The sequence below is a fragment of the Zeus faber genome (assembly GCF_960531495.2).
Source record: "Zeus faber genome assembly, chromosome: 13".
Lineage (NCBI taxonomy): Eukaryota > Metazoa > Chordata > Actinopteri > Zeiformes > Zeidae > Zeus > Zeus faber.
Window position 1 is genome coordinate 18,018,854 of NC_137198.1, and position 17,295 is coordinate 18,036,148.

The 17,295-nt window shown below is 48.5% G+C and overlaps 1 protein-coding gene across 1 annotated transcript in view; it reads left to right on the top strand.

Moving 5' to 3' along the window:
- runx3 (RUNX family transcription factor 3) overlaps window positions 1-17,295 on the top strand; it is a 52,923-nt gene that overhangs the window by 28,258 nt on the left and 7,370 nt on the right. Inside the window, exons 5-6 of the mRNA XM_080012823.1 lie at window positions 8,820-8,972; window positions 16,686-16,763. Coding sequence (XP_079868949.1) covers window positions 8,820-8,972; window positions 16,686-16,763 — 231 coding nt within the window. The remainder of the gene's footprint in view (window positions 1-8,819; window positions 8,973-16,685; window positions 16,764-17,295) is intronic.

Here is a 17,295-nt window from a genome sequence, read left to right on the forward strand (position 1 = left end):
GGAACTGAGCAAATATTGGGCGACTGCTAATCAACTGGAATGCAATAGTCTGTACGTTGAATATGTTTGGAAACCCGCCGGCGTCTGAGGGCTGTGCTGCGCGGTGGCGGCGATAGGAAATCCCTCGGTTGACCTGAACATCAAACTTAAATTATTTTAAGTACCAAATCCTGACTTTACAAAAGCACATAAAAACATGCACACGTTTATACACACCCACACACCCCCACACACACACACACACACACACCTGCTGGTGGTAATCCCTCAAAAGCCTCTCAGTAAAAGGCTAATTAGTCAGAATGTCTCAACTAGACGGATGTAAAACAGACAAAAGAAAAAATATTCTTTCACTCGCTCGCTCGTTTTTTTTTCACTTTGCCTTTTGCTCTTCTACTCATACAGTATCTGTGTTTGCTCTTCGGCAAGCGGCTGCGGCGTTTCAGCCTCAAAGAAAAAAGGGGGAAAAGAGAAGCACATTGTCTCGCGCTTTGTCCCCCTCTCCGACTTGGAAGACCAGCTGAGGACTCATGTCTGTTCCTGTCTGGGCAGACAGACTCGCCCGCCCCAGGGCAAGTGCCCTTTCTCTCTCTCTCTCCATCTCTCGCTCTCTCTCTCTCTCTCTCTCTCTCTGTACGCAGACATAAAACTTCACTTGGTATTTTGCCGACGTCACGGAGCTGCAAAAATTAGTTACAGGGGCCCGAGACAGCACTTTTAATTCTCTGTGATGATGCAAGTGAGGCAGCGAGGGAACGTTTTCTCCGAAACACAGAGACGTTCATCCAACTTAGCACCCCCACCCACTCGCTCGCCTCTCCTCTCTAAACTCTTCGGCCAAGCGTCTTTCCTGTTTACCCACCTATGAGGGGAAGTAAAATGCCCACTCTGTGTGTACACTCTCTTCCGTATTTACACGGACCCATACAGGAGGGAGCCATTGCAACCTTTTAGGCCTAATTCAAAAAAAGTCGGTAATCTGCATTTAGAAAAATAAAGGCCCGCACGCGCTGGAATATTTTCCCTCTCCGATGCGTTGTAACAATAAACTGTTTTGGGGCATTTGGGGATCCGGTTGTGTGGGTTGAGTGTGTGTGTGTGTGTGTTTGTGTGTCTGGGAAGGAGGCACCTGCTGCTTACTGGAAAGGGCCGTGTGCAACACCCTGCGGTTTTGCTGTTTATTTTGCTGCCGCTTAATGGTCAGGAACAGTGTCAGCGGAGCGCCGATCCAGCGCGGTCCGCGCACGATCCCTCCAGTTTAGCGTAAAGGGAAGCCTCGACACCTCCTCTGGTGCAGGCCCCGCGCATTCCTTGATAGGATCGTTACGACTTTTTGGGCAAAGAAGCCGAACGAATCGCGACTGGACATCGTCTTTTGGTTCTACGTTTAAGGGCAGCAGAGTTTGCACATTGAAACGACGCTGTTTGACGCCATTCCCACTGGGGGAGAAACCATACACTCAAGCTTTTTACCCACCTGGAATGGGATACGCTCTGTCTTCGTGAAATATAATTATGTCAAATTGTATGAGTGTGTTTGCTTGTGTACATGTGCTACACATGCGTGTTGCGTGTAGGCCAGCACGCACTTAGGTGTGAATGCAAACCCGTTTGACACATCCTCTGGCGCCAGGCTTGACGCACGTCACTGCGGCATCTTGCTTTCCTTTCCCACGGGCCTGCGATGGCCCCACCTCGCCACCTCTGCCCCCAGCCCCCCACGGCTTTGCACAACCCACCTACACACACAAACAATTACGCACCCGCAGACACACCACACCCGTTTCCCCCTTGAGCGGTAAATTTAAACACCTCTGAGAAGAGTGCATCTTCAGGATGATTTGTTACAGGAGTGGAAAAAAGACCTTATGTGCTGTCCACGGCCAAAGCAGCAGCAGCAGTGGCAGCGGCAGCAGCAGCAGCAGTTATTGGGAAATCCACAAGGCAGGCAAGCAGCAAAGGAGGTTTGAAAAAACAGCCTCACCCATATCTCCCACAAAAGGACTCCCCGCCACACTAGAACACAGTTCCAGAAGCGCATGCACTGGCAAACGCTGGTGACAAAAGAGGGATGATTGCCCTGAATGTGCTACGGGCCTTATTGTATTGTTTGGGAACCCGGGGCCTCATGTCTGCACCCCCTCGCTCCTCCTGCCTGCCTCAACCTGCCTCACTGCAGGGTTTCACTCTGTGTGGCATTGCCCCTGTCATGTGCGCACACACACACGCACGCACACACGCACGCACGCACGCACACACACACACACACACACACACACACACATACACGCATGCACAAATCTATACACAGTGACACACACACACACACACACACACGCATGCATGCAAACACAGACCCCTTATCAGGAAAGGAAGGCTGCAGTGTGCTCAAATAGTCTCAGGTCTTGACTTCCGCTGTGAGCCACTGTGCTTCAAAACGCATCCTTACATTCAGTGTTTCTAACACTTATAATGTAAATATCATCTCATCTTCTAATATTTATTCCAATACATCCAATCCATGTGTCAGTCATAGACACGTACAGCTGAGGACAATCACAGTCGAGGCACACTGAGGCAAAGTCGTTAACAGTCAGTGTGCGGCGAACATGGGCTGTGTTGGTCCTCGACCAGACAGCCACAACCACCAGCCCAGAGTAGAAAATGAAACCCACATCCTTCACCTCAAAACAAGAACATTGATTCACCGTCAATACACCCCAATACGCATAGATTGACAGTCCCCCAGAAACAACAGTTGAAGTTCTGCCGCTTAGAGATGTTTACGAGTCATGCAAAGTCTTCAATGATTGAAGGTGAAGAAAAAGGGGAAGAAGGAGTGGAAGGGGAACTAGAAAAAGCTAACGAGAAATGTTGGGGTGGGATCCAGCAAGGGGGGGGGGGGTTGTTACTGATGCACCAGAGAGGAGGAAGAGGAAGACAGGTGTGAAGCCGCTTTGCTCAACAGATGGTGAAACCTCCCCGGGGTCTGTTGAAGGCAGAGCGGAAGTTTGCTCTCAGGCGAGCAGGCCTTGGTGCAACACATTCTCAACGGCCACCCTACGTCACGCTCAGGCATTCAAGGCGTTTGGTAGCGATAAAAATTTAAAGGAATAAGATAAGGTTTTTTTAGTTCAAATAATAGCTTTCGAACACTTTCAACACTCTCCAGTTCAACTTCAACACAGCGTTTCCTGCCAGTAGCTGAGTAGCTTGAGGACATTAGAAAATATATTATTTCAATATGTTGTTTTTCTCTTGCTCTATAGAATCGTAGCGTACAGAACACACGTATCCCGTCAACGAAGCATACTGTGCAGGCGTCACCATACCACTTTGATATTTTTACATTTGCAAAATTACTTCAACATGTAGGAAATATAACAGTCAGCTGCCACTTTGGTAGCGGTGACACTAAATTAAGAAGCTGCTGCTGGCTGCCTGAGGCTTTTCTGGGAAGAGCAGGCCTGGGGCTTTGCCCCCTAAGTTGTATTCACTGCGACCCCCCAGTTAAAGTTTTATATAACCTATAGAAAAATAGCAAAACCAACCAAAATACTGGCCGAGATACAAGTGTCATAGAGACGACAGTAATCAAACACCTTATTTGAAGCTTGTTATCTCATCCAGTCTCTTTTCCCATTGCACAAACAGTATTCAGCGCTGTTCAGCACAGTGCTGAATGACACCAATTCCACCAATAAAGACTCGTTTGGACTTGACCAATGAGGACGCGTTCAGAACGCATACATCATGAATATTCATATCTTGCCAAGAAAATGAATTTGCTAGTTGTCTCGGCTTTCTCTTCCCCTTTTTCCTACCGGCTAAATAAAATAATTTATTCTGGAATATTTGACTCATTAAAACACTATAGTTGCTCCATTATTTTCCTGCTGTGATTATAAAAAAATATATCGGGAAAGAAGTTATTTTCTTCTTTTTTTCCCCCCACTAAAACCACACAGTGGCGTCCGCTAATATATGGCTCTTATTTGGGCTTATATTATTGTATTTTATCCAAACTTGACAATTGATATTCGGATAAAAAAAAAAAATAAACACAAACAAAACGCTCTACTCGGCCTTTGCGCTTATGGTCCTCCCCCATCAGCCCCCGTCCAAATAAAACAGGGGTCTGTCGGGTTGGGGACCCCTCTTTTAGTCAATATATAATACATTTGTTTCAAATGAAATCTCGATGCCCGTTCTGCTTAAAAAATATGCAAGCACATGCTTGCATCACCACAGTGCCACCCGCAGGGTGAAAAAATGCAGGAACAGGTATTGCAGGATGATAACCTGTTTTACTATATTAAAAATATTTGCCCCCTTGCCACTTTTAACTGCCCCCTCAGTCACTTCATCCTGGTGCTGGGCCTGGGGCAGAGACAGCCCTTCACTTTTCAGTTTGATACTGCACTGCAAATCAATTCTAGCTTGTTATCAGGGGCCTATCGAGTCCATTTATACATTGAATACAAATATTTACACTTCAAATATATTCAGCGCAGACTTGGGCCGTGGCCAAAGCACGTATTGCCCTTTGCCGTGTAGATAGAGTTTCACTTTGCCCCTGAAAAAAGGGCCTGGCCCTTTACTATAAAGAGCTTGTGTTTAATATGTCTCCCCTTTGGACGGGAACATATGTTTCTTTCTTTGAATGTCGAGAGAGAGAGAGAGAGAGAGAGAGAGAGAGAGAGAGAGAGAGAGAGAGAGAGAGAGAGAGATGAAGGGTGAAAGAAGGAAACAGGCGGTATCAGGTGATCGTTCGGTTGTGCCCCTCAGTGTTTTAAGGTCTGGCTGTCACCTCGCTGAGCAAACAGTGTCTCTGTGTTGAGCTGATATGGGCTTTGTGCAGGGAAGGCTGAGCCAGACGCAGTTTAGTCTGCCGCTCGTCTGGTCTGGCTCTCCAAGTTCAATCTAATGAAATGCGACTCAACTCTGTTCCTATCGCCGACACTTCAACCTGTCCGTGTGCTTTTCATCACACGGCAAAGGCGCACGTTTCATCTGAGCTTGTGCTGCGGTGAAAAATAAGCACCTGCAGGCGCGCGTGCGCGCACACACACACACACACACACACACACACACACACACACACACACACACACACACACACACACACACACACACACACACACACACCAAAGTGAATCAGAGTCGGATTGGAACGAGATTGGAACACACATCCCTGAGAAACACCGCCACAGCCTTTCACTACTTTGTTAATACCAGACATTTTATCCTAAGCCTTTTATTTGTTCTTCATGGTCCTCCATAATGCTTTCAGGCGATGTGAGAGGAGCCTTGTAAATCTGCAGCCTCCGCCATCCGTTTTGGCTCCGGCTGCACATTGAGTGCTGCTGTTTAGGCCTCATGTGTGCACTGAACCCCCCTGCCCTCGGTTCCCAGCTCTATCTTGCGGTTATGATATCATAGGGAGAAAAACAGGTTCTTCTCTCCTAAGTGCACCCTGACACATAAAATATTCATCCCACCGCAGTAACCCCCCTACACACACACACACACACACACACACACACACACACACAACCACCCCTCTTCTGAAATGCGACTGGTGAGGAGCGGACTGGACCTTGTTGGCCCCCCTCAGGTTCTGTCCAGTAGAAGTCAAACAATAGCGGTGGGACCGAACGCTCGGAAGCGGCCGAGGAGGGTCAAGTGGCCGAAGAGGGCACGTTAACTCCAGGCTTCGACCGCAGGCTGCGGGTTCTCTCCGGTTCGGTCTAGTCAATACAGCTGCGATGCTGTCATTTCAAACCCAAAAAACAAACATATATGAAGTGAAGAAATAGGAGGCCAAACGGCAAGGAGTGAACACTGCGAAGCGAGTGTGTGCGTCCAAGCCACGGAGTACGCCACTCCCGATGGGAAACTGGACTTGATATAAAAAGCATGTATGTGGGAAAAGGCATAACGTGAATTTAGCGGGATTGACTTTTGTCGAAAATGGGTGCAGAGATGAGAACGATGTGAGCGAGAGACACAGAGAGAAAGTGAGTGACATGGCGGTGGAAAGGCGGGAGAAGAAAAGAGGAGAGCAGGGGGCCTCACAGTTGATTAGTGGTGTTAACAGTAAACTGCGGGGCCCAGGGGTTAATGGGCTCCAGGCCTCCTGCTAATGAAGCCTCACCCCCCTATACCCCACTCTCACAGCCCCCTGAAACCCCCACTACACACACACACACACACACCCTAACATCTGGACCCCTGCCACTCAATCCACACACTCTTCAGTGTGTGTGTGTGTGTGTGTGTGTGTGTCTTTGTGGGCAGCTGAATGATCACTTTCATCCCCAAAAGAGCTGGCCAATTCATCTTGAAGCATCATTGGTCACGAAGAAAAAAAATATATAAAAGCTGACCAATTATCATTTTTTTCCCCCGGCAGGCAGTCTCTCAGTCTCTTTTTCCGAGCGGAGTGGCTGGATGTATCATTTCCCCTGACCTCAGCCGTTTGAGGTGGTGTAAATCTCTTAATAACTACACAAGGCCACATATAGGGGCTATATTTGGTGCGCTGCTTCCCCTGGCCGCCCCTCCGCTCTGGGCTGCAAACAGACAGTAGCCACACTGTCTATGTGGATGATGGAGCCTGGCAGTGTGTATGTGTGTGTGTGTGTGTGTGTGTGTGTGTGTGTGTGTGTGATTGAAGGAGGATAAATTGTCTGTGTTGAATTTGGTAAAAATAGTTTTGAAGAATGATATAGTGTGTAGGTATGAGTACGTCTATGTGTGTGTGTGTGTGTGTGTGTGTGTGTGTGTGTGTGTGAGAGTGTATGAAAGAGAGGGAGAGAGAGAGTGAGAACTCCTGCCTTCATTCCTTCACAACAGGGTTTGGAAAGGGAGGCTGGCCACATAGGAGTGTGAATACAAGGAAAGGACCTGTATGAACGTCTTTGTGTGTGTGTGTGTGTGTGTGTGTGTGTGTGTGTGTGTGTGTCTGTGTGTACGCACGCGTTTCTGGGTAACAACGCAGCGCGGGCAGAGCACTGTGTGGGATTGACAGATGGGATTGCACGCTCGTCTGTCTCCACTTTCCATTCACATCTCACGTCCTCATGGTGAGAAAATAAAAAGCAAAAAATAGTCGGCTCCGTTCAGATTAGTCACGCCCGACTCTCTCTCTCTCCCTCTCTCTCTTCTCTCTCTTTCGCACACCACGTACGAAGCAAAGTGCAACCTGATGAGTGAACTGATAGTTGGGGTGTACGTGTATGAGCCGCGCCGTGTGTCTGAGTGTGTGTGTGTGTGTGTGTGTGTGTGTGTGTGTGTTTGTGTGTGTGTGTGTGGGAGAGAGGGTGTAGTGTCTGTGTGTGTTTTAGGGGGGGATATGTTTGTGGGTGATTATTTTAGTGCCTGCATCCAGACAGTACTTGTGCACGGACTCTCACATGCACAAGCATGTAGAGGGGGTATCGTGTGTGGTTTTGTGTGTGTGTGTGTGTGTGTGTGTGTGTATGTGAATCTCTGTGTGTCCGGGAGGAGGGGTATTTCTATATTGTTCCTAAAGTGAAGGGGGGAGTGGGGGACAATCAAATGGACAGAGCGGTAAACGAGAGGAAACATTACCCATGGGTCATCCTCAGAGCGGAGATATATTGCCCATGGGTCAGTGGAGAGAGCGGCCGGGCAAAATCCATATTGGTCCGTCTGCCTTGCCCCCTTTATATAGTGATAAAATATTCAAATCCAGCCATTACTCCACATTAGGCTGCTCAGCCGAGATGCCAGGGAGAAAACCACAGAATGTATACATGTTGGTTTAGCGCACAGTTTTGGTGTGTTGATAGTTACATTACAATCCCTTCCTCCCCATTAGCCCTCATCCGGACTTACGTCTGACATTTAAGGTGTGTTCGTATGTAGAAAATGTGCGCATTCTACGTGTGTGTGTGTGTGTGTGTGTGTGTGTGTGTGTGTGTGTGTGTGTGTGTGCGGGTACATTAGAGGACAGGAGATGGCACCAATATTATTGCACTACACTTACCATTTCCCCAGGATGGGACTTGAAATTTATAAGGGCTTAAGCGTGTGTCTCAGTATACGCACACACATTATACACACAAACATTTTGTCCGTCTTCACATTGTGCTGTGTTTGAGATGAATATGTTTTGGCATGTCAAGGTGTTTCCCTCTGACTAAGTGCCGTCTCAGTCCGACCTCATCATCCGTGGGTGTTTGAGCAATTTTCCCGCTTGCTTATTTCCTGTTCTTAAAACAATGAGCGTAGAAAAATCTGGATTGGGAGGATTTGGAAAAAATATCACACCAGAGGTTTTTCCTAAAACTGTATTTCCAGAAAGTTTGACCAAACAAAACATACGCCGGCAGCCTATTTTCGACTTATTTTCACTGGCGAATGCTCTCGTTATCTGTGGCTGACAAGAGGAACAGGTGCAGTCTGACTAATACTCAGCGTCCAGCCCTTTATCCCAAGGTCTGCAGCCAAACAATATTTCTCTCCGCGGAAGCTGAAAACATCTTATATAATTCGACCCCCGTTTATGAAAAACAATATGTTTCCGGCCTATCTTCGCGTTTGCCACCCAAATATATTTTTTGAAATTGACAGTCCCGACATGAAGAGAGAAAGACAAAGCCCTCACAAGACCCGCAAAAAGCCCCTTTAGGAAATTTTGGGGAGAGGATGAGGAAATGTCATTTTCACACGTGCCTTGGTTATTGTTTGTGCTATTTCTGGTACTCTGCGGGAGATAGAATAATGTCACTTTGTTCCAGGCCGTAACCTGGCTCTCCTCCTCCCGACCCCCCACCCCTCACTCCACCCAGGGCACAGGGTGAAGATGGAGGATCCCCAGAAGATGCAGTTCTCTGATCGGCTGTCGGAGATCGAGCGCTACCAGCGCAGCATGAGGATAGGCCCCGTGAACAACGTGAACAACCCCCGGCCCATCCACCAGAGCCACCTCGGCACCACGCAAGGTGAGGACCCCTCAATTGATTATGATTGAACTTCTTGAGTATTGGTGTAAACACCATAAAAAAACTGTACCCTCGCACTCGCTCTCCAATCGATATCACACAAGGACAAGGAATTTATATAAAATCCATATAAGTGTCAGAAGTAAAACCAGTTGTTCCACATCATGGCCTCGTATTCAGGTGGGAAGACATCTTCAATCCCCAGTCCTGACCCATTGATTTCTTCATAGACTAAATTTAACCCTTTAGCCAAACAGTTTTCCAAAAATCCAAAATGAAGTTGGACAAGCACCTCAACGTATAAATGCCTCAAATCTAGATACGATACTTGAATGAAAGCACTCAGTTGCTTTCCATCCCTCTTATTTTGGGTAGCAGGGTCCGGTGGTGCCAGACACCAGTCTTTCGAAATAAAGTGTATTCTCCAAATTTAACATTTAATGTCAGTGAGTCAAAAGAAAGCTGTGTTGTACTGTCAGTATGTTGAATGAACGGTATCGTGCAGTTCTAGAAACACGCTCAAAATTGGCCTTTTGAGGCCATTGGTTCACTGTCATACCACTGCTGGCCTGGCGGGTTCAGTCAGTCAACCCTAGGACAAAGTGGGAGTGGGGTGTTCTGGCTGGCTGACTAGAAAAGGGGAAGCTCAGGCCAGATACGTTCCCTGCGCTGGTGTTAACACAGACGGATGAGTCTTTGGCCAGGTGTCATGGCGGCTGCTGCCAACCTGAGCCTGGGCGCTGTTGGGCTACTGGAGCTGGGTGGGGGGTGGTGCACTACAGCCTCAGGAATGTAACAGCCTCCCGCTACCTTGGCCGTCACGTCACTCTCACAGACAGACTGGGAAGGGGTGTGGTGGTGGTGTGGGTGTGGGTGGGGGGCTCCGACCCGGTCTCACGCTTTTTCGTGCTCATAGTCACGAAAATGAATCTATTGAATCGTGTCCAGGAGTACAATTGACTTTTTTCTGGTACTGGTGTATTGCTGTCATGGAGACATCACTACCCATAATCCTTAGCATAACACCGAGGTTTCTGATTGGTGGAGCTGTTACCATGGAAATGTTCGCCGCACTGACTGGGAACACAGGGGCGCAAACGCTGATGTTTATATCCAGTTAAATTGTATCTATGAATGAATGAGTATGATCATATATCCCTGTTCTCGCTCAACCTTGAATTGAATAGACCAGAGAAAAAGCGAAACCAGTATCCCGCTTCCATTTTGTCATATGGTTTGTTAGTCAGAACGAAATTTAAACACATGCATTTGGAATTTGAATACATCCATGGCGTACTTTCGTCGGGTTAGTTTTAGTTTTAGTGTACATATCTGCACCCCCTCCTTTCACAAGTCAAATAAAATCTTCCCATTCAAATGAATAGGTCAAAATTTTGTTATATGGATCATGAAAAAATCTCCACATTCAAATGAATTGGTTTAATGTTCCTTATGTGTAGCACAAAAGAAGTGGGACAACCGCACTCCGGGACACGATTCAATAGATACATTTTCGTGACTATGAGCACGAAAAAGCGTGAGACCAGGTTGGGGGAAGCAGTAGAGGTCTTCCCTGGGTCTACTACGGGTTCACATTGTATTACGGCCAAATGGGTTCAAGTTGGGTGGTAATGCATTACGTTGGGTCCAGGGTCATTATTGTGTAACGCCCAAGTGGATGTGTAATAACATGCGTAAAAGCCGAGTGGATCTGAGAGGAGCCATTATCAGTGTTGATCACGAGGGCAATGTATGGGACGGCTGCTGGCAACATTGGGCCACGTGCAATGATTAGCCGATCAGATTACAAGACGGAAAAACAAAAAACTGCATTTTGGGGGCAATTTTCATTTTAAGACCTCTACTCTAGACCTCTAAGACACCAGAAGTGTTTTGGGGTCCTGATGTGTGTGTGCATGTGCCTGTGTGTGTGTGTGTGTGTGTGTGTGTGTGTGTGTGTGTGTGTGTGTGGGCGCAGCGTGGGCGAAGGTTGCAGTCGGACGAGCCCTCTTTCCCAGTCGCATGTCAGAGCCTCCTTACGGGAGGCCACGTCTGGAAGCGAGCAGACTAAACACACACACAAATGCAAACAGACAGCGTGCCCTCCCCTCCCGCCCACTCCGTAGTTCTCATGGCGGCTAATGAGTCCCATTATCTCAGTATCAGCATGTTGCCGTACACAAGAGGGCTTGTTTGGGAGTGTTGTGCTGCGTGTGGGTGGAACTGCTGTTTGGCCTTGCGCTCGCCCAGCCAGCGCTGAGTCACCGGTGCGGGTCGATCTAACAGCTGACGAGGGCGAACAGCGTTACCCCCGCGGCTCCCCGATGTCCTTCCTCGCTGTTGATATTGATTGCAGTTCTCCACGCCACTTGTGCCAAACAAAGAAAAAAACCCGTCAGACGCATTTCAATGCTGTTAGCGTCAATGGGACTCCCCGCTACAATCCAGGCACTGTTCACTGTTGTGATCTTTCCCCTCCCCTTTTTTTTTTGATGGTTTATAGTTTGGCGTACGTTTCGCAGGTTGTCTGCCAATGAAAAGCCCCCCCGCAGGCGAGGCTTATCCAGGGAGCTTAAGTTCTAAGGGTTTGGTCAAATGTGGGAGAGCAGCTCCAGTCTGGAGGGAGAGGTGTACAGACTTGGTCCAGACAGCTGTGGGATGGCAGATGAAGAGCAGCTCTTTGCTCTGCTCTAGTTCTCCTCACTGAGGGAGGATTAAGGCAGGAATTAGTGTTTTATAGGCCTGTCAGGCCTCAAAGGCTCGTGCTGTCGCAACACACACATACACACACACACACACACACACACACACACACGCAGGCAGGCAGGCAGACAATCACACCCCCACCGGGGGACACACACCCTTAGCAGACACAACACGTCAACAAGGGTTTGTAGCACGGCGGACGGGAGGCGCTGAGCTTCACACAGCAGCCAGCGATGGCTGGAGGCCCTCTGTGAAGAGCGTGCACGTTTGAAAGAGAAGAAAGAGAGAGGCAAGCAGACAGAGGGATGGAAATGGAGACAAGGTTGTGGAAAAAAAACAAAAAAGAAACCGCACACCTTAATCTCTTGTATTACCATCAAAACTGCACACCTGCAGGGCAAGAGTGGTAAAATAATTAAATAAAAGGTCGCCCAGCGCTCTGTGTCTGAGCAACAGGGCTGCAGGGAGCACGCTCCTGCGGACTCGTTTTTTTAAGTCCAGGAATCGTGCAGGTGACAACAATACAACGACAGCTCGCTTGCGGGAAAAACCGTCCGGCCGTAGGCGAACCCGTTCCGAAACACCATAGGAGGTAGTTACACGCTAAACGGCACCCAAACCTCTGCTGTTGGCGGCCCTGCCAGACACATTAACATTTTGCATTTTTGTTTGGGAATCGTGAGATGATAGATCCGCTGTCCACACGTCGTGATTAAATGAATTCCAAAAGTTCCAAAATATGTTTCCCATTCGGGAGGGGAGGGAGTGTTAGAGGGGCACTGGAAACTTGCGTTTCCCTTTTTGCAGATTACTAGACAACAAAAACAGTGTCGTCACCCCCCCCCACACTTCATTTTGTTGTCTGAGCCGTGAAAGCACTGTCTCGGTTTTGTTTTCGACACAGCGCGTCTGCTCGACGCTGCCCTTGATTTTGAGGATACACACACACACACAGACCAAAACACAGACGATTGCACCATGGGCATGGCATAACAAATAAAACAAAAACTCACACACGCGCGCTTCCACAGTTCCGTGCCAGTGTTGCAAGCGCTGCTGGTGCCCCAGACAGACAGACAGGATAATTAAGAGCTCATTACAGCGCATGCAGTGACAAGATTCCTGCACGCTGGCAGACACTTACTTCACCACTTGTTTTTGTTCGGCTGTGGCCACAGGTAAGCCTGCGAGACATTTGGAATGAGCCCCAGCCAGGGCGGAGGGTGTATGTGTATCTTGTGTGTGGGTGTGTTTGTGTGGTTAGCGATGTGCGGCTCTCCTGGTGCTATCAAAGCAAATCTGACAATCTGACAATCGAGTTAAAAATTATTATTCCGTTTTTTTTCTTGAACCTCAGGTGAGGTGCGTCACGTGTGTGTGTGTGTGTGTGTGTGTGTGTGTGTGTGTGTGTGTGTGTGTGTGTGTGTGTGTGTGTGTAATGGAGACTGTGGGTGGCAATTTTTCATTTATAAACATCTGATCTTTGGAGAATGCGGTCCGTCTCCCAACACCTAGCTGTGACATTGCAATAATAATATAAACACAGTTTGTTGCAGCCGCAGGAAAAGCCAAAAACAGGAGGAAATTAGATTTCAACAAGGTGATACAGGGAAGAAAAAAGAAAAACCCCTAGAGGTTCCAGATTTCCCACATCCAATTCTTTAACTCAGGCAAAACTCAACAAGCCTCTGGCACAGCCTCTAACAGAAAGCCAAGACGAAAGCAGTTCTTTTGACTTAAATGTATTTTAACAGAGTGAGCAATTTAATCATCCAAAAAAGAAGGTCTTGGCACTTCTGAGGTGGTATCGTGTGACACAGTGTTTGTTCCAACACCTGTGTGTTCCCCTCTGAAGATGAATATCAGATACTAGCATAAAGTTCTGCCATCTAGTGAAGTGCTCACTGCTTTGATTTGCGCCCAAGAGCAAAACAGTAGGGGGGTGTGTGTGTGTGTGTGTGTGTGTGTGTTTGTGTTTATCAAAAAAGGTAATGGGGGTATTAAATGCCATGAAATAAGTCCAGGTTTAGGAGAACAACAATTGTGGTTACATTGCATATATATTCATACCTCCGCTTCATTAAATCTTCCTTAAAACTTTATTTCAAGGTAGCTGCGGAAACATTACTCAAAAAAAAAAAAAAAATTAAGAACCTCGATCTGACTGTACAACTGGTGCACATCTGGAGCCGTCTCGCTCAGTATGTTGACGCTGTGGCTCAGCTTTGAGGTCGGACTTATGTCTGTGAAAGTCCTGTTTGATTGGGGGGCCCGCCCAATGGACCTCCCCCCCGTCCCCCCGTCCCCCCACACACACACACACACACACACACACACACACACACACACCCATGTGCCCATCCCCTCTCCCCTCCCGTCCACACTGACCACACTGTTTACTCCACATAAACAAGCTGCAAGGCCCCCCAAGTCAGAGATGGCGCTGCGGCGCTTCTGGCACGGCCACTGTGCTCACGTTGTTTTTCACGCGCCCGGAATCACAGGAAGAGCCAATTAGAAACAAGATAGCGACAGGAAATTAACCACATCAGGTGAGAGCGGAGCAGTAACGCCCTCACGACAGTTCACGCAGATTTGTGCCAGCACCCCCCCCCCCCCCACCCCCACCCCCGGCGAGCGGGAAACCGGCCCACCGGGGCCAATACACCAAAAACGAGCGGGGAATCTGGACCGGCGCTTCAGACATTTTGTTTTACTTCTGCAACGGAGTATTTACATAACATGTCAATGGCTGCCATGCAGTTTATTTGTTATGGTGCCTCCGAGCTTCACTTGTGGTTACATTCTGCATGTGATCAGAGGATGAATAATTCAAACTGAATATGTTTCTGTTAAATTACCAAAAAAAAAAGAAAGCTTTTTAAGTCTCTGTGAAAAACGAAAGAAAAAGAAGCGAGAGCGATTTCTTTCTCTTTTTTCGACCAGACTCAACTGTTTGTGTAAGTTATAATTTCACATCAGAGTCAGGACGAGTTTTACATTTCAGCAATTACAGAAACTACACGTGTGCCATGAACAGTCTCTATTGAGTCTGGGGCGAGCAGAGGGGCGGGCGAGAGCGGGGCGCTCTCAAAGAGAACAGGATTTTTCAGCTCATGTGTTTGTTTTTGCTCATGTTATAAGTGAGGGCTCAAAAGACATATCAAATGTCCCGCATAGCTGAGCCAAGGCCATGTTCCTGCCCTCTCTAACACGCTCACTCTTTTTCTCCCCTTTCCTCACCGGCGTCCTACTCCGTTTCTCCTACTCGCTCTCTCACATTCTCTCTCTCTCTCTCTCTCTCTCGTTGCAACGCCTAAGGCCCGAGCGAAACAGTGAGCCAGTACAAGGCTCGGCATTCACTGTGTCTCAATGACACGCTTCATTGCGACGGGCACATTACATGTCCCGGAGGCTCTGCTGGATCCAGAGTCACGAGGATGGACGCCATTTTGGCCCAAATATCTTGCCGGCCGCCCTTTCATCTCCATGTGTGCTTCAAAAGCGCCGCATTTATTTATTTGCGTTGTCCCAAAAACTTCACTGGCACCACCCCAAAGCTTCTTAACAGTGATGCAGGAGTTGCGTCTTCCCACTTGGGTCCCTACCTTCCCCTAATCCCAGGCTCCTCCCGCTCGGGCCGGACCGCTTATTAACAGGGGTAATCTGTACCTCTCGTATTGACGTTGTCTGCCGGCCAATCAAAATATTTGAAGGAAATGTTTATTTTCTTGAGCGAATCGCACCAGCTGCTTGCGAGCTTCTCTGAATAAGGCCATTTATGTGTAAGAATTTGCCATTGTGGGGTGAAGCGCTGGACCTCTCAGTGACTGAGTGCTGATTTGGGCTTTTGCAAAGGAAGTGGAGGAGCTCCGGGGAAACCAGTGCCGCTACTCAGCCTGAGCCCAGTGTGGCCAGAGGTGAACAGCCTAGTGCCGCCCCTCGCCGCCTCTGGCATCCCTCAGTGTCAGAACTGCCAGTACAGAGGGTTAGAGGTGAATTCATTGCGGTGAGGTTGTACTGAAAAGCAGTTCCATAGCAACACCTCACGCCCAAGTTACCCTGTTAATAAACTCAGCAGAACTTGATATTTCACTTTTCTCACAGTTATTACATAAAACCCCAGCATATGTCTTGATCTGGGAATATTATGGAAACGGTTTTGACTTTGCTAGGTGTAAAGAATATAAATATAAAACATCGCCTTCCAAAACCAAGGAAGGAATGGAGCTGCGGAGAAGGAATATATGGGGTCATGTACATCCCACCTGCTTCTGCGTCTGCCATGGTTCTTGCAGGTTGGCTTGCAATAACTGCACCGACCCAGACCGAGAGCAAACAGACGCTATTTGCATGTCAAATTGTCAGCCCTCCTGCGGTGTGGCCGTGAAGTGTGAACCAGGGTCCCACGCGTTGGGCCAGCAGAAGCTCCACTCCCACCACCCCCACACTCTCCTCAGCGCCCCTCGTCCTCTGCACGTCGGGTTGGACAGGCTGACAAAGGCCCTTCCACCTCGCAGCTCTACTCTGGCCCGCCGGTGTCTCCCAAAAATATCTCCCATGGGCATATTAAGCTTGTTTTCCCAAGCCCTGTCTCAGTCTGGTGAGAAGACACCCTGCCACCCCTCCGCCCCACCTCATCCCTCATCCCCTCTTCCACTTCCCCCTTTCCTCTCTCACACTCAGCCACCCTCACACTCTCCTCTTTCTCTGTCTCCGCTGCCTCGTCAGTAGAGGCAAGCCTGTCGCGGGAAAGACACATCTCCAAACCTCCAAATGTCATAAAAGTTGCGATAAGTCAGTCGTGTGTTTCATTGTGTTTTTTTGAAGAATGCAATTCATATTTTTTGGGATATCGGCTCCAACTCTCTCCCTCCATAAACACATGGTACAGCACGTCCGTTCTTCACAGGGACATTGACACTTTGTGTTATTGCGCAAGCAGAACCTCTCCTGTATCTAAGGGGTATCCCAGCGCTTACGCCATCTCCATAATGTGTGTTGCAGCAGCCCTGTGGCCCGAGCACATAGACTCTCCCTCTCTGAAGACATGCAAGGTGGAGGAAGACCTGAGGCCGTGGCAGGGTAAGAGACGACCTCTTCTTGGCATTATCTCTGGGCTATTTCTTTCACTGTACTACTTTCCTGTGACTACGGCTCCTCCCAAAGCCTTTTCCCAATCCACTCAGTAAGGTCACAACAGCAGCTAAGCACACAGATTCTGCTCACCTCAGTTGACTCCGATCCATACCCGAGTGCAAAGGTATGCATGCGGGGGGGGTTTCCCATCACACTGTTTGTTGGTCGCATAGACCTAATCATAGGCCGAATCGACGAGCAGCATGAGAGGCGTGGCCCGGCACTAAGCGAGTGCCGTGATGACTGTTCTGAGAAATTGAAAATGAAGTGTATGGAGCGGCCTCGGACTGGGCACACCATTCTAACCACAGTCACTCTTCTCCTTCCAAGTGGCGTGTATTCAAGAGCATCTCAGGGCGAATAGGAACTCCTACGGCTAATTTTGAGTCGTTAGCAGTCAATCCGTCATCTCTCCGGGATGGCACAAACAGTTTGGAGGCCAAGGAGCTGGCAGAGGGCGCGCCATCTCCCATGACGG